At 58.6% G+C, this 23,076-nt stretch overlaps 1 protein-coding gene across 1 annotated transcript; it reads left to right on the forward strand.

Annotated features, from left to right (window-relative positions):
- Positions 1 to 1,544: 1,544 nt before the first annotated feature.
- Positions 1,545 to 20,539, forward strand: TAMALIN (trafficking regulator and scaffold protein tamalin). The gene is made up of 8 exons (XM_054012545.1): positions 1,545 to 1,721; positions 9,882 to 9,931; positions 15,302 to 15,356; positions 16,141 to 16,243; positions 17,329 to 17,422; positions 18,088 to 18,154; positions 18,241 to 18,307; positions 18,541 to 20,539. Exons 1-8 carry the CDS (start codon positions 1,545 to 1,547, stop codon positions 18,999 to 19,001), a joined length of 1,074 nt encoding a protein of 357 aa, XP_053868520.1. The 3' UTR covers positions 19,002 to 20,539.
- Positions 20,540 to 23,076: the final 2,537 nt, after the last annotated feature.

Genomic DNA, 23,076 nt, shown 5'->3' on the forward strand with positions numbered 1-23,076 from the left:
CTTTACGGACCCTGGTATGAATAGAAATGAGTTAATCTCTTTGTTTGATAGACGTTTAATGGAAAGCAGTTCCTCCTGGATTTAAACATCCCCTTGTAGCGTTTGCTACCAAACCGTGCAGGAAGGATGTGAAACCCTGATCTTGCAATGAGCGTACAGAGCAGGATCTGGCCCTTGGTGAATGCACAACGACCAAATCATGACACTGACAAGCCATAATCCATTTTCCAAGCTGAAAGAAATTCAAGGGGGGGGGGCGCATCATTGGTGAAAAATACAGTAAATATAGGAGTTTCAAATGATTTAGCATTGCTAATCAGAGGTGTTATCACTAACAGCTGCATCTGTGAACGTATGACTGTTTTAACCCGACAGGGCCTCTTTCGATATAACTCCATATTATGGGGTATGCCTAGAAATACACCAGCCAAGATTTTCCCGGGTGTCTAGTGCTTCAGAATGCCTCAGTTTTGGGTGCCTGACTCGAGTCACCTGAAACGGACCCCTCTGAAAATCAGCTCCCTTCAAGGTGTATCAAGTTGGACACCCTAATTCGCTGGTCTTGGGCCCCCTTTTAATAATAATCATACATATAATAACAACCTCTCTCTCTTTCTTGTATGCAGGCGTCAGAGTGTGACATCCAGGTCCCGTAACCAGAGGCTGGCCTTGGGATCCTGCAGGCTAGGCGCTGCAGCCTGCCCTCCAGTTCTCGGGCTGGGTTGTTGTCTGTGATGCTGTCACGGTGTGGGGAGGAACCCAGGCAAAGTCAGTGCTCGGCTGCCCCAGTTCTGGCCGAATGGGCTGCCGAGGATCTACAATGAAGCGGACAAGGAGGCAGGAGCTGCGATGGGCTCCTGAAGTTAGTGTGTTAGACTCTTTACCACTCAGGCTTCCACTCTGTAGGGACATAATTTCCGGCTCCCTGGCGGCGCTGAGATTCGTCCGTGCATGGCTAAAGACCGGTAGCACTCTTGTCCAAGAGCGCCTGAGCTGCCACGTGCCGGGTGTCGAGAGGGCAGCCGTGGGATCACACGCTGGCCACACCGGAGTTGGATTCTTCCCCGAAATACAAGAAAAGCCTCCAGTGGGTGCTGCCTGTTGTCCCCTGTCTGAGGTGGATGCCCCAGGCTCAGGGAACAAACATGACCACTCCCCAGCATCTATCCTTTGCCCTTGCAAACATTACGGGGGTGGGGTTTATGTGTCTAAGGGAGGAGTTTCCTGAAGGGGGTGGAGCTTATATGCTATGGGGAGGGGTTTTCTGAAAGAGGTGGGGTTTATTGGCCATGGGGGGGAGTTTCCCTGGACGGGGGGCGTGGCCTCCCATCTTTAGAGGCGGGGCGTCCGTGGAAGCAGGCGTGGCCTCTCCCTGTATCGGGATGGTGGGTTTGAGCGAGGGGGCGTGGCCTCTCCCTGCCGGGGCGGGGCCTGTGTGGAAGGAGGCGTGTCCCCCCCGCCCCGTGGGCGTGTCCGCCGGCGGCTCCGCCTCCCCCGGGCCGATATAGCCTCGTGCGCCGGCGGCCCGCACCCCACGCCCGGCCATGACCCTGCGGCGGCTGCGGCGGCTCCAGCCCAAGGAGGAGGATGCGGCGGGGGCAGCTGCCCTGGACCCGGGGCCCGCGGGGGGCGGCCCCTTCCCGGCGCTGGGCGGCTGCCGGGCGGCCGAGATGCACCGGGCGCTGGCGGCCTCCGGGGGCACCTTGCCCCGGGCACGCAAGGTACGGACCGGACCGGGACCGGGTCCCCCTCTGTGACCGGACCGGGACCGGGTCCCCTCCCCCTCTGGGACCGGGACCGGGTCCCCCTCTGGGACCGGGACCGGGTCCCCCGACCGGACCGGGACCGGGTCCCCCTCCCCCGACCGGACCGGGACCGGGTCCCCCTCTGTGACCGGGACCGAGCCCCCCTCCCCCGACCGGACCGGGACCGAGCCCCCCTCCCCCGACCGGACCGGGACCGAGCCCCCCCCAGGGTCTGGACCCTCCCTGTCCCGAGGGCCCCCCCCCCGACCTGTTAAGTGGGGACCAAACCGGGACTGAGCTCCCCCTGAAGACCTCCTCTGGGATCAGGACCGAGCCCAAACCCCCTGCGCCCAGCCCTCTCTGCCTCCAAGTTTCCCCCCCACTAAGCCTGCTAGGTAGGGACTGACACCCTGAGGTCCTCCTGGGACTTCCCTGCCCTTGAGCCCCCCCACCCTGCCCCGGAGCGCTCCCTCTGGGATTGGGACTGAGCCCAAACCCTCCCAGCCCCCACCCCACCGGACCCCCTCGGTACAAATGGGACTGAACCTCCTACCCCCCTGGGCCCACAGGCTATGGACTAACCGCTGCGTGACCCACCACCCACCCCCAGCAGGGACTTGGCCCCTCTCTGAGGTGCAGCCGGCACCTTGTGTTGTCCTAATGCGTCACCTCCCGACCCATGGTGTGTGGGATGCAGGGAAAGGCCATGGGTTCCCCCTAGTCCCCAGGGACCTGCCAGCCCTAGGGCGTGTCCCTCTTGTGCTGTGATGCCACAACCGGCCCTGTGGCACCCCCAGGGCCAGCTTCCCCTAACAGACTGAGCTCTCCGAGAGCATCCAGAACCCGGGGCCTGTGGTGCTGCTGGGGGCGCTGAGATGGGGGCACTTAAATCGTCCTGCTTTAGGGTCTGAACTGACCCCTGCAGGGTGGGCATTAGGGAGAAGGAGCCACAGGACGGGCAGGCTTCCCTGTACCTGCACCCTGCGGGCTTTCTCCTGTCTTCTGAGACAGCCACTGCCGGCCCCTGCTGGGGCTGGGGGCACTGGGCTAGGGGGGCCACTGCTCTGAGCGGGTAGTTCCTGGGAGCGGATTGCCAACGCAGACAACTTGTCCCCTGTGTTGATCATCAAACTGTGTGTGTGTGTGTGTGTGACTTATGCCACTGATCTATATACAATATTCCACCTAACGCTGATGGGTTAAACTCATCTCTCCAGAGAGCCAGTTTGTGGTGGTAAAGCGAGGGTTACAAAGATCTGATGCAGTTCTGGCTCTGTGCTGGTTTCCTTCCTGCCTCTCACCAGTAACAAAGACAACGAAGAAGCTAGTTGGTTTTACTTTTGTTGGTTCTCTCCAGGTCATTTCACTCCCAGCTTTTCATGCCCCAGACCAGTGACACAATGGGTTGTAAACAATGCAGGGAATTGTTTGGTTTTAAACCTAACTTCTCACTAGAACTCTTTTTTTATAAAAAAAAAACTCTCAGAATTTTCCACTGACCTCTGTAAAAGCTGATTATACACGATGCTGAAGTGTGGGGTTTAAATCTGACCTGACTCTTTCCAGTGGAAAGAGAACACCTTAGGCTCGTTACGTGGCCGTGGTCACTGACAATTTTATGCAACATAGACAAAAATAACTTTAAGAAACTTCGCCCCTCGTGGCCTGAGAGACGGTCTGTCTAAGGCCGTCAACTGACTGCTTAGGCTGGTCCCCGGAAAAAGCCCCTGGCATTCCATGTAAAAGGGCTGCTTCCTAAACCGGGTTTAAGTTGGTAACTGGCTTGCTCTGCTGGGCGCGAGGGGAAAGTAAATACTAGGCTGCTGGAAGGTGAAGTGTTTGAAATGTCTTAGTTTAAAAAGTTTGCTGTGTCCTGAACCAAGTTATCAAAACTTTCCCCAGAGAGAATTGGCTGTCGGTGGGAAAGAAAGGGCCGAGTCGGCAGAACTACGGGAGCGTAGCCCACAGTCTGCTGTAGCGTGAGCATTCCTATCTCGTCAGCATGTATTTGTGTCAAAAGCACTTATTCAGGGTTCTGGGTGCTTGTGCACATGCTAGAAGTCATATGAGCATAGGGACAAGCAGCCGTAACTCTCTCCCATCCGCCCCAAAACAGACGCTGTCTCTCACAATATAAATTGGCCCTATAATCAACTTGCCATCAATAAAAACAACAAGGAGTCCGGTGGCACCTTAAAGACTAACAAATTTATTTGGGCCTCAGCTTTCATGGGTAAAAAAACCTCACTTCAGATGCAGGCATTAATGTATATTAATCTGTAACTTTCACTCCATGCATCTGTAACTTTCACTCCATGCATCTGAAGTGAGGTTTTTTTTACCCACAAAAGCTTATGCCCAAATAAATTGGTTAGACTTTAAGGTGCCACCGGATTCCCTGTTTTTGTGGATACAGACTAACATGGCTACCCCCTGATACTTGCCATCAATAGTTGCCTTTGATATCCCTCAACCTGTAGGGGTTTAGTCAGGCCACCTCAAGCCCCTTAAATTCCACCTGGAAAGGAACTGGAAGCCAGTACCTGTTTTGGAGCAATTCCCTGTGGCCAGTGCTTCAAGAGAAGTCCTAAAACCCCACACCTTTCCCTAGCTGTGCAGATTTCCAAGTGAAAAGCAGGGGTGGAGAAATTCCTTCCTGACCCCAGCTGGCAGCCATGACCAGAAGCATGAGCATCAATAACTCTTATAACGTTCACCTAAGTATTGGGACAATGGATGCTGTTTTTCATACCCTTCCTACAGCACCAATGCTTTGCAGGCAAAGAGAGGTCCTAAGAACATGCCGACCAAGTTAGACACAGCATAGCGAGGGATGGGATGGGGGTTAGGATCAGAACACAGGCTGTGCTTTTAGTATGAACACCCCTTGTTGGCTGCAGGTCAATGTTTAGTCCTCTTCTGACAGCTGTTGAAACCACTTGCTTCCCTTAGTAATATCCTCTACTGGGCAGTTCACTGGTCAGTTATGTGCTTTTTACAGAGGGAGACGCAGGCACTGTGTGGGGGTGGGCGGGCGTTACTGGAGAAATAAGGGCTCGCTTCCTGCCCAGCTTCCCCATCCCCGTGGCAGCCTGGAAACACTGCTGTTCACCAGGGTCGCTGAATGCAGTGCTCTTGGTGGAGCCAGTCTTCAGAGGCTGCAAGTCCTTAAGTGATCAACTTTTGGGAGCGTGTGATTGTGGGGTGTGATTTATGGGGTGCCTGTGACGGCACAGTGGGCTTGGCTCTGGGTACCATGGTGTCACGACCACTTAGGACACATTGACGCAATTGTCCAGGAAGTGTGGAACATAATGAAACAATTGATGGGGGAGACAAAGAAACAAATGACTTCTCAGGTTCCCTTTTTGGATAAGCTTTTTTTAACTGAGGGTGGTTAACGTGTGTGAGGTCAGGAGTGGAGCTGTGGAAACCATGTCTAGTTGTGTTTTTGATCTCTGTGGCTAAGCCACATCAACGTAGTGCGGGGGGGGGGGGGGGGGTTTGGCGCTGTCTGTATAGTCACAGGCATCAATAGCTGCCGAAGAGCAAAGTGGATTCTCGTGTCTCCTGCCAAGACAGAAAAACTGTCGCCTAAATACGGGTGCTGGAATCTCCTACGGTTGTGGGGGATTTATGTATCTGTGAAGTTATGCTGTTCCCCCCTCGGTGCCCATGGAGAAAGCGGAGTTTGCAGCCCTGGCTGAGAACTCCTGTGTCACAAGCTGAAGCAGTTGGAAGTGAATGATACAGAGGCACCAACCTGTCGCTCTAACAGCATCTGCTCTGATTGGTGCGGGTTGCGCGTTGGTGCAGAACTGGGGGTCAGGGCTCTCGGGGTCTGCGCCCAGCACTGCCACTGACTGGCTGTGACCCTGAGTAGGGCATGTCCCCAGCCGGAAAGCAGGATAATACCGCTCTGCACGCTCCTCTGGCTCCCCTGGGTGAAGAGCACTAGAGGAGCGGGGTGCCGCTGGGCGCCGGCTGCTGGCGCCGGCTCTGAGGGCTTGTCCAGGGCCGCTGAGCTAGGCAGATCAGGCAGGATGTGCTCGAGGCCGGCAGGAGTTTGGACTCCAGTGGCCAGGAAGGCTCTGAAGGCAGCGGGGGTTGACTTGGCAGGACAGCGGGGGCGGGAGGCTGTACGTAAGGGGTTCTGTAGCAAAGGCATGGAGACTGGGGGAGCGAAGCAGCAAATGGGCATTGAGGCTAGTGTCATGCAAGGGGAGGCAGTGGGAGCCCTTGGCCCTACATGCTGTCTCTTTCGAGGACGCTGCATGCTTTACCCACTCCGGCTCCTGGCCGCTCAGCGGCTCTGGGGGGACGCCCCTTCCGTGCTGACCCAGAGGCTGGCGCTCAGGGCACAGGTTGAACGGCCTTCTGAGGCATTGCACAAACTTTCCTCGCATCCCTCTCAAAGCAAGTGAGACTTTCAGCCTCGCAGAGGAAACTTCCTGAAAGTGGTTTGGGGCTGGACGGGGCGGAGGGGGGGAACGGAGAGTCCGGGGTTGCTAAGAACCTCAGAAGAGAAGTGAATCTAGAGGCTGATGCTCTGCCAAGAAACTCAAAGTTGAACTAGGAGGTCATGGATGGAGTTTCTGGAGTGGGGAGGAGTGGGGCGGGGGGGGGGCACTGCTGGAGGGGGGGGCTGAGTGGCTGATCATCACGTTTGAAATGGTTGGACAAGCGGGTGCAGTGGGTTCGAAGCCCAGGAGGGCGATCTAGTGCAGAGTCCTGGAGCTGGTAGCAGGAACGGCCACAGCGCAAAGGGGGCAGCCGGCCTTGTGTTCGTGCCAGAGGGAAATACGCCCTAGCCAGCACCCGCCAGAACAGGGCTTCAGTGCGTCTGGGACAGGGGTCCAGGGGGTTGGCGGCACAGTGCGTTGGGTTTACTCCTTTGCGTCCACGTAGCTTCTCAGAACCTCTGGAGGACAGAGACGTGTGTTCTGGGCAGGTCAGCGTGGGGGGACCCAGCACTTCTCTGCCTGGATGCTAATGATAACCGCCTGCCTTCCCCTGATCCTTTACCCAAATCTCCCCGCTGTTGTGCCTCCCGACACTGCCCTTCACCCCCAAGCCAGTCGCACTCCAGTGGCTTGTGAGCCCTCGTGTGTGCACAGTCTGGGCTCTTCCAGGCTGAAACTCAGCTGTGCGGAAACTTGGAGAAAGCTGGATAGTCGCAAACCAGGCCGTGCCTCCAGCCCCAGGCAGGAAACCAGCTCTGCTGGTGAGTGGATGAACCACGTGGTTTGTTTATGGAGCTGTCGGGTAGCAGGACCGGCACATTTCACTTTCAAAACCTGGATTTCCATAGGAGGCGCAGAGCCATTTGCATGGTCAGTTTCCGTGTACATTTATCAATACCTGGCTCCTCCGAGCACAGAGTTCCCTCTTTTTTGGGGGGTGGGGGGCAGATTAAATTCCCCCTCTGACTCCTGCGCGTCCCAGCTGGGGAGGGCAGCCCTGGCAGGTGTGGGCCATCGTTACCCACCTGCCACCCCAGCAGAAGTAACGATGCTCCACCCGCAGGGCGTGGCGTGGCGTCCCTCCCTGCTGCCTCGGCTTCGTGTCGGAAGCACGTGTTTGCACAAGAGTCGGTTTAATGACACGTGGCGACACCGGGTCCATGGCTGCTGCTCAACGGTTTGATTCTGCCAAGGACCAAAGGGAGGGTCGGGAGGGGATAATGTTTATCGTTGGAGATAAAAGGAGGAGCTCAGTTGGCGGCCGGTTGAAGCTGCCTCGCTCTGCTCTGCTCAGGAAGGGCTGTGAGCGGCCTCTGGATTATTTAGTTCTGCTCTGCGCTCTTTCCTCCCGCGGGGCAGGAGCCTGGAGATCCCTGGCGGCGGCAGTGGCTGGCTGGCCGGCTCGCGGGTCCCCGACGGGGCTCACTTTGTGCACGCGTCCTGCCCGCAGCACCGCGGAATTGGCCGGGGCGGCGTTTGGCAGATGGCAGCGCGGCCAGTGGAGCCCACGGGGCAGCCCTTCCGAGGAGTGTAGCTAAGACAGTGGCAGAAAGATGAGCCCGACTGGCGAGGGCAGGGTGCTAAGGGGGCAGGTACGCTGGGCTGAGGGTGCAGTCGAGCTATGCGGGAAGATGGAGGCTTTGGCCGGCGATCCTGGGAGCTTGGGGCAGTGCTCTAGCCCGTGTTTATTTTCAAACCGAATTCCACTTGTGTGGGGTGGGGGCGGCTGGGCTTTTCAAAGGCAGTTTAATAAAAACCTGCTGTCTGCGTTTTGGCCGCTGCGAGCGGGGATCGGGTTGAACCAAAGAGCAGCAAAAAGAGACACTTGGTGACAAAGCCCCGACTTTATAGTCAGCCGCTGCTTGTGCCTCGGCCGAGATGTCTGAAATTCTTACGGCTGACTATGAAGTGGGTCCCGGGGCCGCCCACCTCGGGGTGATCCATTTATGCGAATTCATCTGGCTCGTCTGCCTTGCTGCTGCCTCCCATCGGGCGTCGGTTCCCCAGTTTTTAAATGATCAACAATGAGGGGGATTGTTGAATTTTGCATTAAAAATCTGACTTTAGAGGAAAACAAAGAGGCTTTCTGTCCGCGGGGCTTTCATCTCCCAGCCCCACAGAGTGCTTGCCACAGCACGCAATGCACAGAACGTGACAGGAGCCAGCGATTCCGTTTGACGTCAGAACGGGAGACAAGTGTCAAACAGATGCAGGCTCCAACTTAAACCAAAGCATGATTCAATCTGTCCCCTGGTTCAGCCCTGGCCTGGTGGGGCCTGCTCGTGCCTGCTCTTTGTCTTCTGTAGCACGTCTCGTGCCCAAGCGCTTCACGAACTCTGCCCAAATGCAGCTGCATCTGGGGTGACGTGCAGCCACTGTTGAAATGACCCATCAGCACGGCACATTCTGGAATCCAGTGTGCCGTTTCCCTGCGGGGAGGACTGGGGGGGCAATTGCCCAGCTGACATTTCCCGAGGTCGCTGGCCTTCTCACGAAGAGGGACGATGGCATCCGAAAGCGCAGCAGGACCTTGGCATCTCATCTTCCCAAAGGGCAGCGCCCCCTGCAGTGCAGTCTGCTCCCTAGATTCGGGCTGGGGCGGGAATCTCCACTGCAGTAAGAGACCTGCGGCTCGGCCCCGGCTGGCCCGGGTCAGCTGACCCGGCGCCGCAGGTTTCTATTGCGGCACTAGGTGGTCGGTTTCAGGAGTAAACAGCTGTGTCTTCTCGCCGCTGCTGCCTGGTGCTCCCCATCGGTTCAGCCGCCAAGGGGCTCTACTGGTCACAGAGTGGGAGGCGGATGCTGCAGGGTCGGGGGCGCCACATTGGAAGGGGTCTTAAAACACCTGCTTAAGCTGGTGCCCGTCTGGGATGTAGCAGCTGGGCAGGGGGTGGGTGCCTGACCCCGAACGGCTCCAAAGGGACAGAGCCCAGCCCCTCTTCCCAATGCCCCTCGAGCCCTTTCTAAGGGCCAGCCGGAGCCGCAGGGGGAGGCAGATTTTACACCTCGTTGCGCAGGATGCTGGTGCAGCGATTGTGCGCTGGCGAATCTGCGCCTTGGTAAAAGGCGGGGCGAAGGGGAGCCATTTCGGTGGTGCTGGGTAGAGGCGAGCTCTGCCCAGGTCCCCTGGTTACATGGGGACATCACACAGGGTGGAACCTGCCTGTATGCCGGGCGGCAGCCCTGTGAAGGCAGAGCCTGCCGCCCCTCCCTCCACGTTCACACGTGCCCTGCAGCTAGGGCCCGGGATGGCATTGGCTCTCCAGCTGGCAGCTGGGATCCCTGGGGCCTGGCCCAGCCCTTGAGTCACTGTGTGACTGGCCAGGCTGGGTCAGACCTGAGAGTCCCTCCAGTCCCGTGTCCTGGGTCCAGCAGGGGCCAGCCAGACTGAGGTCAGCCCCCGGCTTGCTGGGCTTTATATCCCTGCCACACTGTTAGCTGGGATCGCTGGGCGAGGTCACTCCCTCTCTGCCAGCCCCAGGGGCTGGGAAGTGACGTTATGGGGCTCAGGGCTCACCCGGAAGGTGGTATGGAAGGGCCATGTGCTCTGTCGCCTGGCAGTTCTGCAGCGAACGCCCTGGGGGCCCGTGGGGGAAGCGTCTGCCGTTGTATGCCGGCGCAGGGGGGAAGTTATGGGCCGGTCTAACGTTGGTCTGTTTTCTCACTCTCCTAGGGCTCTGGATGCCAATGGAAATCTCTGAGCCCGTCCCCGGAGCAGCACCGGTAAGCCACACTGCTTCCTTAGCTCAAACAACAACCGGGGGCAGCAAAAGTCTCGTCTGACTCAGAGTACAGCAGCCTCCTTCCCCTTCTCCAGCCAGAGCCGCTACTCCCTAGCATCTCCACGGGCTCCGAAAAAGCACCCTCCAGCTTCTGATCAGCTCTTGGGTGTGGGCCGTTAACTGTCGCTACCCCCAGTTGTGGCTGTGACGCCAGGCGGTGCCCACTCCTCTGCTGTCCCAGATCAGGCCTGCAAACTGGCTTGTGGTCTGTGGGGCTGGGCCAGGGCAGGGGGTAAGGGGAACAGCCCCATGGTGCCCTGCCGGCAAGGGAGGGGGGCTGATTGTGTGTGTGGGGGGAAAAAAAAAATAAAAATAAAAAACAACAAAAAACCCCAACCTAATATCAAAGAGAAGTTTCATGAATTCCTAAAGCTTCAGGGAAGTTTAAATGTTCCCTCTGCACACACAACGCAGCTGCACTGGGCTCGGGCCCTCTGGGCTCTCGACCCCTGCGAACGGGCCAAGCCGAGTGGGGATGCCAGCAGAGAACCAGCATCGGGGGGGCAAAGTCAATTAGTGCCTCAGAAGCGTTCCATTTGTAACGAGCTCCCCTGGCTGGGGGCAGGCGTGCGTGCGAAGGGGCTGTTGGAGCTGGGGACTGACATGCAGCTTGGCCCTGTGGGAGTTCCTAGAATCCTAGAACTGGAAGGGACCTCGAGAGGTCGTCTAGTCCAGTCCCCTGCACTCCTGGCAGGACTAAGTATTGTCTAGACCATCCCTGACATGTTTGTCCAACCTGCTCTTAAAAATCCCCAATGACAGAGATTCCACCAACCTCCCTGGGCAATTTATTCCAGTGCTTAATCACCCTGACAGTTAGGAAGTTTTTCCTAATGTCCAAACTAACCCGCCCTTGCTGCAATTTAAGCCCTTTTGCTTCTTGTCGTGTCCTCAGAGGTTAACAATTTTTCTCCCTCATCCTTGATAACAGTTTTCAAGTACATAAAAGGTTGTCACCGGTCCCCTCTCAGTCTTCTCTTCTCCAGACTAAACAAACCCAATTTTTTCAATCTTTCCTCATAGGTCATGTTTTCTAGACCTTTAATCATTTTTGTTGCTCTTCTCTGGACTCTCTCCAATTTGTCCACATCTTTCCTGAAATGTGTCACCCAGAACTGGACACGATACTCCAGTTGAGGCCTAATCAGTGCAGAGTAGAGCGGAAGAATTACTCCTCGTGTCTTGCTTACAATACTCCTGCTAATACAGCCCAGAATGATGTTTGCTTTTTTTGCAACAGTGTTACACTGTTGACTCATATTTAGCTTGTGATCCACTATGACCTCCAGATCCCTTTCCGCAGTACTCCTTCCTAGACAGTCATTTCCCATTTTGTATGTGTGCAACTGATTGTTCCTTCCTAAGCGGAGTACTTTTGCATTTGTCCTTATTGAATTTCATCCTATTTAGTTCAGACCATTTCTCCAGTTTGTCCAGATAATTTTGAATTTTAATCCTATCCTCCGAAGCACTTGCAACTCCTCCCAGATTGGTATCGTTCGCAAACTTTATAAGTGTGCTCTCTACGCCATTATCTAAATCATTGATGAAGATATTGAACAGAACCGGACCCAGAATCGATCCCTGCTGGACCCCACTCGTTATGCTTTTCCAGCATGACTGTGAACCACTGAGAACTACCCTCTGGGAACGATTTTCCAACCAGTTATGCACCCACCTTATGTAGCTCCATCTAGGTTGTATTTCCCTAGTTTGTGTTTGAGAAGGTCATGCAAGACGGTATCAAAAGCCTTACTAAAGTCAAGATATATCACATCTTCCGCTTCCCCCCCATCCACAAAGCTCTCTTTGACAGGGTAACAAGCCATCAGGTTGGTTTGACACAATTTGTTCTTGACAAATCCAAGCTGACTGTTACTTATCACCTTATTATCTTCTAGGTGTTTGCAAATTGACTGCTTAATTATTTGCTCCATTATCTTTCCGGGTACAGATGTTAAGCTGACTGGTCTGTAATTCCCCTGGTTGTCCTTATTTCCCTTTTTATAGATAGGCACTAGATTTGCCCTTTTCCAGGTGTCTGGAATCTCTCCCGTCTTCCAGGACTTCTCAAAGATAATTGCTAATGGCTCGGATATCTCCTCAGTCAGCTCCTTGGGTATTCTAGGATGCATTTCATCAGGCCCTAGTGATTTAAAGACATCGAACTTATCGAAGTAATTTTTGACTTGTTCTTTCCCTATTTTAGACTCTGATCTTCCCTCATTTTCACTGGCATTCACTATGTTAGACGTCCAATCGTCACCAATCTTCTTGGTGAAAACCGAAACGAAGAAGTCATGAAGCACCTCTGTCATTTCTACACTTTCTGTTATTGTCTTTCTCCCCTCATTGAGTAACAGGCCTACTCTGTCCTTGGTCTTCCTCTTGCTTCTAATGTATCTGTAGAATGTTTGCTTGTTACCCGTTATGTCCCTAGCTAGTTTGATCTCATTTTGTGCCTTGGCCTTTCTAATTTTCTCTACCTACTTGTGTTATTTGTTTATATTCATCCTTTGTCATTTGACTGAGTTTCCACTTTTTGTAGGACTCTTTTAGATCACTGAAGATCTCCTGGTGAAGCCAGGGTGGTCTCTTGCCCTACTTCCTCTTTCCTTTGCAGTGGGAAAGTGCTGCACACCAAAGGGTTGCAAAGGTCTGCAGTCAGCAAGGGATTGGCGCATACAGGGCGGGGGCCTTGCAGGGCCGAGGACCTGACTGTCAGAGGGTCTGAACACCTTCCAGGGGATGGGTCTCCAGCATGCCCAGAAATTCAGCCTGTGTCATAAAACCAAGGCTGCGTGCCAGGAAAACCCATTAACCATTTGGGCTCCGGACACAAGCCTGCTGAAAAGCCCCAGAGGCTGCAGCTCCCCTCGGAGCATTGGATTTCCTCTCTCGCTGGCTTTTATCCCAGCCTTCCTGGGGTTTCGGGGCGACCCGTCACCGCTCAGTCCCACCAGGCTGGAAGCTGCAAGCACCGCTCAGGATTGGGCCTTTAGCAAGGCTGTGACAGCAATGAACGAGTTGCAGAAGCGTGTATGTTTGAACCACAGAGAGAAGTCTATAAATAAAGGCTATTTTGAGCGGTTAGCCATGGCAGGTGATTGCGTGGGGGCAGGGGGGAAGTGATGAATTTTCTTTACCAGAGGGTGAAATTCTCCCACGTTAAATAAGACCCATTATGAGCAGCTGGGAGCCCTCCAGTGGAGCTTGTTAAATACCCGCTCAGGGGCAGGCATGACACATCGCATGTGAGCTGGTAAACGCCTCTGGAAGGGCAGCAGGCTGAAGGTGTGGGGATTGTTTCCCTTTGCGAGGCTGACACCAGAGCTGGGAAAGGGCCCCTCCGATTTTGTGCTGCTGGCGGCTGTGATGTGGGGTGTGATGGGGGCTTTTCCCCTCCTAGGACGCTGGTTCCTGCCTTTGCAGGGGCTGGGCTCCGATCCAGGGAGGTCTCTCCTCTCCAGCCTCCGTGGCGCATGTAAAAGAAATTCAAAGCCGGCTTTAATTATCCGAGTGCCAGAAGGATCCAGCCGGCAGCCGAGTCACTGTCTCTAGCACATGGACTCTTTTGAGAGGGCTTTGGAAACATCCCAGCCCTCGGCCCCTCTGTGTGGGGTCCTGCTGGAGCGTGAGGTGGTGCTTGGGACCTGATGTGTCCCAGCCTGCAAACCGGCTGTACGCGGCGGTGTCCTAACTCACCCCACGCGACCCCCCCAGCCCTGCTGCTTCCCAGGGGCTCGGGCTGTCCCCTCGGTGGGGCTGGCGTGGCCGTTAGCTAGAGTCAATGGGAAGGCTGGAAGTGCAGCTCTTTTCCTGCCGGCTACACATGGAAGAAGCTGCATCCCCTTCGCGAAGGGGCGCCCGGGTTTAATTATAAACTGAAGGGCTTGTCTGCTTTAGGAGTCTGGGAATCTGGGTGGTGGAGATGTGCTGCTGCTGGCTTTAAGGCGGGGCTTGCAGCTGGGTAACGTGTCTGCACTGGGAGCCCAGACACGGGGCGGGTATGTTGCACTGGTGCAAGTGGTGCTTTACCCTCGTAGACGTGTTCCACTAGTGTAGTGTTAACACTGGTGGGTTGCATTAGTAGCGATGCTGGAGCAGAGATCTCGAGTGCCCCAGACAAGCCACCTCCTTGGGAAAGTAAAATCGATCACAGCCCTGATATTTCAGGTGCTGGAAGTGGGACCAGCAATCCAGGCTCCTTCCAGCAGAGACTAGGATGGTAACCCTTGGGCAGCACATGGGGGGCCGGGCTTGTGAGCCGTCCCATGTCACGTCCTCCAAGGCTTTCTGCCAGGGCTGCACCACTGTCCCCATTTTTAGTGGGGGGGGACATGAGGTGCAGAGAGGTTAAGGGACACTCCCGAGTTCACAGCACCAGGCAGTGTCAGAGTCGGTTTCCTGACAGCAGCGATTATCCTCGGTGCTCCTCCAGGTTTGCCGATAGCTCCTTTCTCTCTGCGGCTCCTGACACCCCGGAGAAGGCCCAGTGACTCATGCTGAATCTGGGGGGAGCTGTTCGGCGAAGGCTTAATTCAGTGAAAACACTGAAGCAGCTGCTTGGCCAAGGGGCACGACGCACTTTCCTGCCTGCATTGTTCTGGAGCACGAGAATAAACCCCTTTGGAGCGTAATCGTTGAGCTGCGGGCAGGAGACGCTTACGCAACTTGTTAAATAACACGCTTCGGGGAGTGGTGGGGCCAGCCTGCCAGTGGCTGTGAAACTGGGTGGCCTGCGGGGTGGGGCCTGATGCTCGGTACGTAGAGCCCGGCAGGTAGTCGGTGGATTCCCCTTTCGTGGTGGGAGGGTGGGGTTCCGCTCTGGGTCAGGCCCACGCTGAAGTCATCACGTCTGTGTCGCTGTCTCTTCCCTCTCCTGCCCCTCGCTGGGGAAGCTGTATAATTAAACGTGGCTCTGGCCTCAGATCATTCCTGCTTTAAACCCGGGAGCTGGGACTCCTGGGGCCTCGTCCTGGCTCTGATACTGACCTGTGTCACCTTGGGCAAGTCACTTAACCCATCTGTGCCTCAGGCCCTGGCTCAAGGCCCCTGGGAGAGAGGAAGTGTTTTGAGGAAGGGATTTGAATGTGATTTGTGACAAGGGGGGTTGAGTTTTTGGTAGCCATGCTCCATGCTGGCGAGACGCCGCTGAGGTGGGGGGATATCACTGGTGCTGCAGGGAACAATAGCAGTGACACGGGTGAGATGCTGCCCTGGGGGCCATGGCTCTGTTCTGGGCACGCAGCCATGGGCGGGTTGGAACGGGGAGTCTCAGGCCGCTGCTGATGACCCTTTCTCTCCCCAGGAAGGTGATCACGCTGGACAAGGAGGCAGAGGAGACGTTTGGGTTTGAGATCCAGGTGAGTGCCCCCCACCCCCGAGGGCAGAGAAATCGGCTGGCCCTTGCTCTAAGAAAACCAACCTCAAGTGGGATTCGGATCGTGGTTCTGCCAGGCAGCGCTGGCCAGGCAGGCCCCCGGGGGACCCAGGGTTGCCTCTCCTAGCCACTCGTCCCGGCTGTGGTGCTGGGGGCTAGCCAGTGCCGCACGGCCAGGCGTAGCTGTATCAGCTCCGTTCGTAGGGGTGGGGTTGCCCCACGCTCGGCTGTTGCAGGCAGCGCTGTTCCCCAGAGCAGTAGCATGCTCGCGGGGCAGAGGAGCTGCCCTGGTTTCAGCGATTTCAGACCAGACCTTGCTCTGCATTTACAGTATTTTTAAACTGCATCTGAGCCAGGGTTTATTTTTAGCAGCGATGATGCCGAAGTTACAGAAACCGCCCCCGACTCAGTCACGGTTCAGATGGCGGGAGGGGGCCGGTAGCTCACGCAAAGCAGCCATCTGGAGCGGGCTGGGTTTGGGGGCCCGTGGGGGGGCCCGCGTCGCTGTGCGTTGCTAAGCACTATGCAAATATTGGTTAAATACGGAACGTTTGGGGTGGTGGCGCCTGACGTGCAGGGACACGGAGCTGGGGGGAGGCAGCGTAGGCAGTCCCTGGCTCCGGCTGTCGCAGGGACCTGGGGAGGCAACGCGGCACTGGGAGATGGATGGGGCTAACCTCGGGGCCGGAGGCTTCCCGTGTATCTGGCCGGCCAGCCAGTACTCGCTCAGCCCTTCCCACTAACAAACTGGCGGCTGCTCATTCCAGACCTATGGACTCCACCACCAAGACAAGAAGAGTGTGGAAATGTTCACCTTTGTCTGCCGGGTCCACGAGGGGAGCCCAGCCCAGACAGCGGGGCTCACACCCGGTAAGTGCATTGCGCCAGCTCCCCGGGGCTTGGTCCCCATCTCACACCCCTGGGGGGGGCTGTCAGAGCCAGGGGTAGGACCCAGGCATCCTGGCTTTCAGGGGCAGACCCATATTTCACTAACAATAGTGGCAATAAAACTGCATTGTTCACTGTCCGGTTAAGGGTAAGCGGAACAGAGGTAACCGGAGCTGGGAGCTGCCGAGTGGGAGGAGGAGAACTGAGAAATGGTTCAGGAAAAGGCAGCTCCGTGCGCGGCACCTGGGTGTCAGCCCCTCTGCCCTTTCTTGGCCTTGCGTTGTTTGACTGACTCCCAGAGCTCTGGGCTGCAGGGCCCCTGGGAGCTGACTGGTCTCAGGCACAAGGGGGAAGTCACAAACGCTGCCCTTCACAATCGCTCCTGTTTGCACGCAGCCCCTGGCGGATGCCAGCCACACAGGCAGTGTCCCCCACCTTATCACGTCACCGCACATGCCACTGTCTGATGCTGGGCAGCCCAGCGCAGGAAGCGACTCTGCGAAGTTCACTGGGGCATGGGGCCTTCCATGAGCAGACAGTGGGGTGGGGTAGCTCTGAGCTCTGCCATGCGCTGGTTCTTGTAATGTTCCTGGCCAGCCAGATTCCAGCCGGAAGCCAGGACTCCTGGGTTCTATCCCTGGTCCGGGGAAGGGGTTGGGGGCTGGTGGTCAGAGCAGTGGTGACCGGGAGCCAGGACTCCTGGGTTCTCTCCCTGGCCTGGGGAAGGGGTTGGGGGCTGGTGGTCAGAGCTGTGGTGACCGGGAGCCAGGACTCCTGGGTTCTCTCCCTGGCCTGGGGAAGGGGTTGGGGGCTGGTGGTCAGAGCTGTGGTGACCGGGAGCCAGGACTGTGGGTTCTTGTCCAGTTGTGCCCTGAGTTTGAGCTGGGGAAAGTCCTTTCTCTGCCATGTGGCTCCGGCTGCCCTGCCCCCTCTGTGCAGGGCTCGGGGTTAGTGTTGGATCCATGGGGTGGGAAGGGGGCGGCTGGTTCAGCCAGTTCCCTGCGGGGGCACCGAGCTGAAGTTCGTGCCGCTGGCGCGGGTGGCTAAGTGCTGTACCTGCCTCCCAGGAGACACCATCACCGCAGTGAACGGGCTGAACGTGGAGGGCATCCGGCACCGTGAGATCGTGGAAATCATCAAGGCCTCTGGGAACGTGCTCAGGTGAGATGCTTGCAGCTGCCCTGGGGGCAGGAGAGCTGGGGCTGGGACGCGTTCCCCGTGCTCTGGGTGGGAGGTGGGGACCAGCTGTCCCACTGCTCTGGTGCCTGGCTGGCTTGTCCTGGAGGTGGGGCCGGGCCGGGGGTCAGGAGGAAGCAGCCGGTGCTCACAGGAACTGGCTGACTCAGCGGGACTGGGGGCTGCCCTGGCTCCCAGAGCCCAGCGCCTTGCTTAGAGCAGCTCCTGCGCGTCCCCCGCTGGCTGGGGGGTCTCGTAGTCGGGGGGAACGGGCCACCCTTGGAGTGCCCCACCTGGCTGCGAGGGAGCTCGCTCCAGCTCCGATCCCTTGGCCTGGCAATGAGCTGAAAGAAAGGCTCCTTCCCCTCTGCTGCGGGACCGTGTCAGACCCAAGCTCGGCGCCGGGTCCTGCCTCGGGGGGCATGAGATGGATGAGCTGGTCCCAGGGCAGCCCAAGGAGCCGGGTTTTCCTGTGCTGGGCTGAACTCTGGAAAAACACCCAATGCCTCTTTGCTGCAGGGGCTTGAAAGGGGGGGTCTGCAGAGAACACCCCCTTTGCTGCAGGGAGGGGGGCAGGCTGGCACGGAACCCCCTTTCTCCATGGGGGGTTGCGATTTGGTTGGTCGCTACCAGGTGCTCGTCTCTTGCAGGCTGGAGACGCTGTACGGGACATCCATCCGGAGAGCGGAGCTGGAGGCCCGGCTGCAGTACCTAAAGGTGAGGCTGTGACCTGGAGTGAGCAACCCGCCCGTCCACAGCCAGGTCCCCGCTGGGCAGCTCTAACTGGCCTGTCTGTCTTGCAGCAAACCCTGTTCGAGAAGTGGGGGGAGTACCGCTCGCTGATGGTCCAGGAACAGAGGCTGGTGCGTGGTGAGTGGGGGCGCTGGGCTGCGGGGGCCTGTTTCGCTATGGGAGTGAAAAGCTGCCGGAGCAGGGTGGGAACCTCCCCGTGCTGGGATGGGGGTGGGAGCACACCCAGCCCCCGCCCTTCCATATGGGAACTGCTGAGACCAGCCGGGGAGGGGACGAGTCTGCTGGCTGACGCCCTGGCTGCACTGGGCGTTCCGGTGCCCAGCCTGTTCTAACGCCCCTTGTTCCCCCAGGGATCGTGGTGAAAGACCCCAGCATCTACGACACGCTGGAATCCGTCCGCTCCTGCCTGTACAGCGCTGGGCTCACGAGCGGCTCCCTCGCCTTCGGGAAGATGCTGTCGGGCGCGGGCAGCACATCCAGCTGCGTCAGCACCGCCACCGAGGAGAGCGAGGACTCCGTCTACCAGACCTGCTTCTTTGACTCGGCCGATTCCCTGGACGGGCACTCTGGGCGGGACGGGGGCAGCGCCCCCCCAGCCCTCTCCCAGCACCGGCCCGCCCTGACCCGCAGTGCCAGTGTCAAATGCACCAGCAGCAACGGGGCCGTGGGCCACTTCTGGGACAGGCCAGGTGACCAAAAGAGCTGCACGGTCACGCCCCGCAAGAGCAAACACACCAGCTTCCGGAAAAGGCTCCTGAAGTTCATCCCGGGACTGAACCGCTCTCTGGAGGAGGAGGAGAGCCACCTGTAGGGGGCGCTGGCTACAGGGGGGGCACGGGGGGGCCATGGAGCAGCCAAGTTTTAAGAAGTTTGTTTAGGTTTATTTATTTATTTATTATCCCGGTTGGTGCCGGTGCCCTGGCAGAGTGTGGGGCCAGGGCTTGGGTTTCAGAGCTGGGGGGGGCTCTGCTGTGAAGGGCAGAGGGGATATTTGCTCCCCCCCACAGAAGGAGAAACATGTAAGGAGACGGGGGGGGCAGCAGGAGCTGGATCTAGCCCCAGCGGCAGCCTGGGTGCCTGCTCATGGGAACTGCTGGAGGAGGGAGCTGGGCCCGTCTGCACGATTAGGGGGCATTTTCAGGTGTCCTGGGTGAATGGGCCGTGGGGGCCCTTTGCTTCCAGGCCTCATGTGACCGAACCCCTCCAATAGCTCTGGGGGCGGATGAGCTGATGGGTCGGAGCCCGTTTGGGGCAGCATCAAACGGGCTCTGCCCTCAGGCCAGTACCATCGGCAGGGAGGCCACGGGAGAAGAGAGCAGCGCCTGGAGCAAGAGGCGTGGGAGAGGCTGGCCATGCCCCTGCCCGTGTCTCCAGGGGGCCAGGCGGCAGTGGGCACAGGACTGTCCCGGGAAGAGCGGGATCCTGGTGCTACCCCAGAGGCTCCCAGCAGCCGTGACAAGTGCTCCGCATGGAGCAGGAGCCAGAGGGATCTCCGAGCAGGCACCCTCTTCCCCTGATGCAGCGGGGAGCATCCCGGCCCTGAGAGGGGTGGGGCCCCCTCCTGCTTTCCCCTGGAAGGCAGCCAGCAGCTCTGCTCTGGTCCAGCCACATCCTCCTCCTGTCTCTGCAGCGCCGGGCTCTGCGTGACTTCCTGCGACGTCTGGTGCGTCTGTCAGCCCTATTTATGGCCCAGGTGACTGAACCTTGGGGGTGTCTGTCTCTCTCTGCCCGGTGCCGCGTTGGGCTGGAGAGAGAAGATCCCTTTGTAACCGCCTGACGCCAGCAGAACTGCTCGTCCCTCTGGCCTGTAGACCGAGGTGCGGGGCTGTCCCGTGGCCGGGAGAGCGTTCGGGCTGCTGTGCACCCTGCGGGATCAGACCCTGGGGATGGCTGGACCACAGGCGGTGTGTCCGTTCTCTGGAACGCGGAGTCAGCACTCAGGGACAGCCCTGGCCTGAGCGCAGGATGGGGCCGTTCTTGGTGACCTGCAGCCCTTCAGGAAAAGGCTTTGCTTCCATCTTCGCTTGCTCCGTCCCTCTTGCTCGGGGAGGGGAGAGAAACTGGTTCCATGGAGCAGGGGGGAACTTCCCAGCAAAGCTGGTTCTTATCTCAGGAAATAGCTACAGGAAGAGGGTGGCTCGGCAAGTGAGGGCTCCCCGCTGGACGTGTCTATCAAATGGAGCCCCCACCCCCCAAAGAGCGCTAGACAGCGGAGGGGGCGGGGCTGTGGCTGGGACACGGGTGCGGTTAGCTGTGGGGGTGGGGGGGTGTGAGGTTTTGTACAGACACGGATGTCGCTGTTAAAATGCTTGGCACAGATTCTGATCAATACAATGAGACTGTTTTGCATCCGCGTGTGGCTGTTGTAATTTCACCTTGGCTCGCTCGCTTCCCGAGATGGGGGAGTGTCCCCGAGGGAGGGGGGTCAGAGGAGCGGGGGCAAAAGGACTCGCCCCTAGGGTCAGTGGCAGAGCTGGCTACGGAACCCAGGCATCCGGACTCCGCCCCATGCACCTGTCAGCCTTGCCTGGGCTGAGTGGCTCAGAGGACGTCTCCATTAAGCTCCTCTGTTAGCCCCCCCCTGAGTGTCTGTCTGAGGGGGGCCACGCTTAGCCCTCCTGTAAGCTCTCTCCAGTACAGCCACAGGCCTTCGCCCCGATGAACTGCTGTAAATGGAATTGGGGGGCGGGGGGGATCCTGCTGATCAGGACAGGCTTCCCCCTACTGTCGGTGGGGTCTGCTCCCTGATTTCCCAGCCTGCAGGTGCCTCGGGCCAGCCCCTCGGCCGGAGCTGCTCCTCCGGCTCTGCCTGGAGCCATGAGGGAGCCCCAGCATGTGGGCCGTGGCCTAAAATAGCCCTGCATCAAGGCAGCCCCGCTAAGGTTAGGGCAGGGAGTGGACTCGGGAGAGGTTTTCCCGTCACCATGGTGCTGCAAGCCAACCGTGCGCCCGGCTGGACACAGGCTAGGCTGCCCCAGCTCCCAGCCGGGGGACAGGGGGTCCACAGGGCAAGTGATGCAGGAGGGTGGGCTGCGCAGACCTGGGGGGTGGGTGATGGGTGGTAACTAGGACGCTCTGGCCTGGCCGAAAGCCGAGCTCCACTGGGAGCTCACTGGGTCCATCCCTGCCCCAGTGAGCTCCCAGTCTGAACAGACAAAGGGGGAGGGGGAATAACCCCCTCTCGTCCAGGTGGGGAACTGAGGCAGGGCGTAAATGAAGCCGCTTGCCCAGGGATGCACCTGGAGAGCTGGGAGTTGAACCTGGGTCTGACACCCCTGGCCTGAGCTGGCAGGCGGAAGAGCCTGGAGCAGGGCAGCTGGTGTGGGGAGAGGACGCGCAGCTGCCCAGGGATGGCCCGGGGCCCACCCGGCTCATCACCGCTCACTGCAGCAAGGCACCCGAGTGCCATGGCCTCCCTGGAAAACTTCCTGCTGGACGTAGGGCGGGAATGGAGTGGGGTCCGAGGGCTCCAGAGGGGGAGGGGCTGCCTTATGAGGTGGGGGTGGAGGTAGCAGTAAGCCCCCAGCTGTGGTGTTTGGGGGGAAGGTTGCTGGAGAGGGGCAAAGTGGCGATCCAAGCTAGGGCTGGCGACGTGTGGTGCCCCCAGAGCCGTCCTGTCCATGTGGGGCTCCCTAGAGACCAGCCCAGGTCCCTCCTGCTCATGCCAGCCCCCGGGCAGTTGATTTGCGGTTCTTGTTTGCAGCAGGGTGGGTGACTTGCCCCCTGGCCGTGTCCTGGGAACTTGGTGTTGGGGAGGGGTGAGCGGTGAATGACGGTGGGGAGCACCTGCCCTGTCTTTTTCTAGCAAACCCAGCGGGCTGGGGGCTGTGCCACCCCCCACCCTTCTGGAGCAGAGGTCGGCCTAGAACCCAACTGGGAGAGTTTCAAGTTGGGGGGCCTCCTGGTGGGTCCTGGGATGGTGGAGAGCTGGGGGGAGTCCCCGTCTAATGCTGGCCCAGCTACTCTGCCTCTCCCAGCCGCTGTTCCCATCTGCCCTGCCGGGCGTGTGAGGCTAACAGACGCTGCAGTGCTGGGGCCAGGGAAGGAGATGGGGGAAACTGAGTCCCAAGGAAACAAAGTGGCTTGGCTGAGGTCATAGGTCAATGACGGAGCTGGGCCTAGGAATCCTCCCTTCCTCCTGGCCAGCGGCTGATGCTGTTCCCCGGCTTTCCGCAGGGAATAAACACCCAGGCTGCCCTGTCCCTCTGCGGTGAGTCCCCCAGACTGGGCTCAGCTGGGCCTTTGGGGCCAGCGCCTAGGGAAGCATCCTTAGAGCCGGCCGGTGCAGGCTCCGAGCTGCTCCGCTGGGGGGCCTGGGCCCGGTGCTGCTAACAGCACTTCCTGCGGGTGGAGGGGCAGGGTCTGAGCTCCTGAAGCCGACGTCTCGCCCACCCTCCTGCTGCAGCAAAGTCCCGAGGCCGAGTGGGGGGTGGATTTATTCCCAAGCTGCGCAGCGTGGCACGAATCCGTCAGCCCCCGTCTGCAGCCCCCGGCTTCTCTGCTGGAGCCGGAGTGAACGCTGGGCTTGCAGGGCCCTGGCTGGGGCTGCCTGACAATCCAACCTCCCTTCAGGGCCTGAGCCAAGCCAGCAGCAGCCTGAGTGGGAATCACCCCCTTTTTCTCCCCCCCCCCCCCCCACAAATAACACCCCCTTCGGATCTCGCTCAAAGGGGAACGTGACTTGCTCCAGCAGGCCCTCCCTCCCCGGTGCTCCCCTGCCCGCGCACACGCAAAGTGCGTCCCACGGCCCCGCCATTCCCAGGGGTTCCTTGTTAAAACCATCCTCGCGCGCCGGCCGCCCGTTGTTTTGGCAGCTGCGGGGCCTTGTGCAAAGCAGAGACGGCGGCCGTGTGCTGGCTGGGGCGGGAAGGAAAGCCCCTAGTGCG

The sequence above is a fragment of the Malaclemys terrapin genome, chromosome 23 (assembly GCF_027887155.1).
Source record: "Malaclemys terrapin pileata isolate rMalTer1 chromosome 23, rMalTer1.hap1, whole genome shotgun sequence".
Classification (NCBI taxonomy): Eukaryota; Metazoa; Chordata; order Testudines; family Emydidae; genus Malaclemys; species Malaclemys terrapin.

Bases quoted from the DNA above. Each gene is read 5' to 3' on its own strand.
- TAMALIN (XM_054012545.1), top strand. From the start codon at position 1,545: ATGACCCTGCGGCGGCTGCGGCGGCTCCAGCCCAAGGAGGAGGATGCG. The intron at 16,244-17,328 runs GTAAGTGCATTG...CCTGCCTCCCAG, and splicing joins GACAGCGGGGCTCACACCCG to GAGACACCATCACCGCAGTG. The intron at 18,308-18,540 runs GTGAGTGGGGGC...TTGTTCCCCCAG, and splicing joins GGAACAGAGGCTGGTGCGTG to GGATCGTGGTGAAAGACCCC.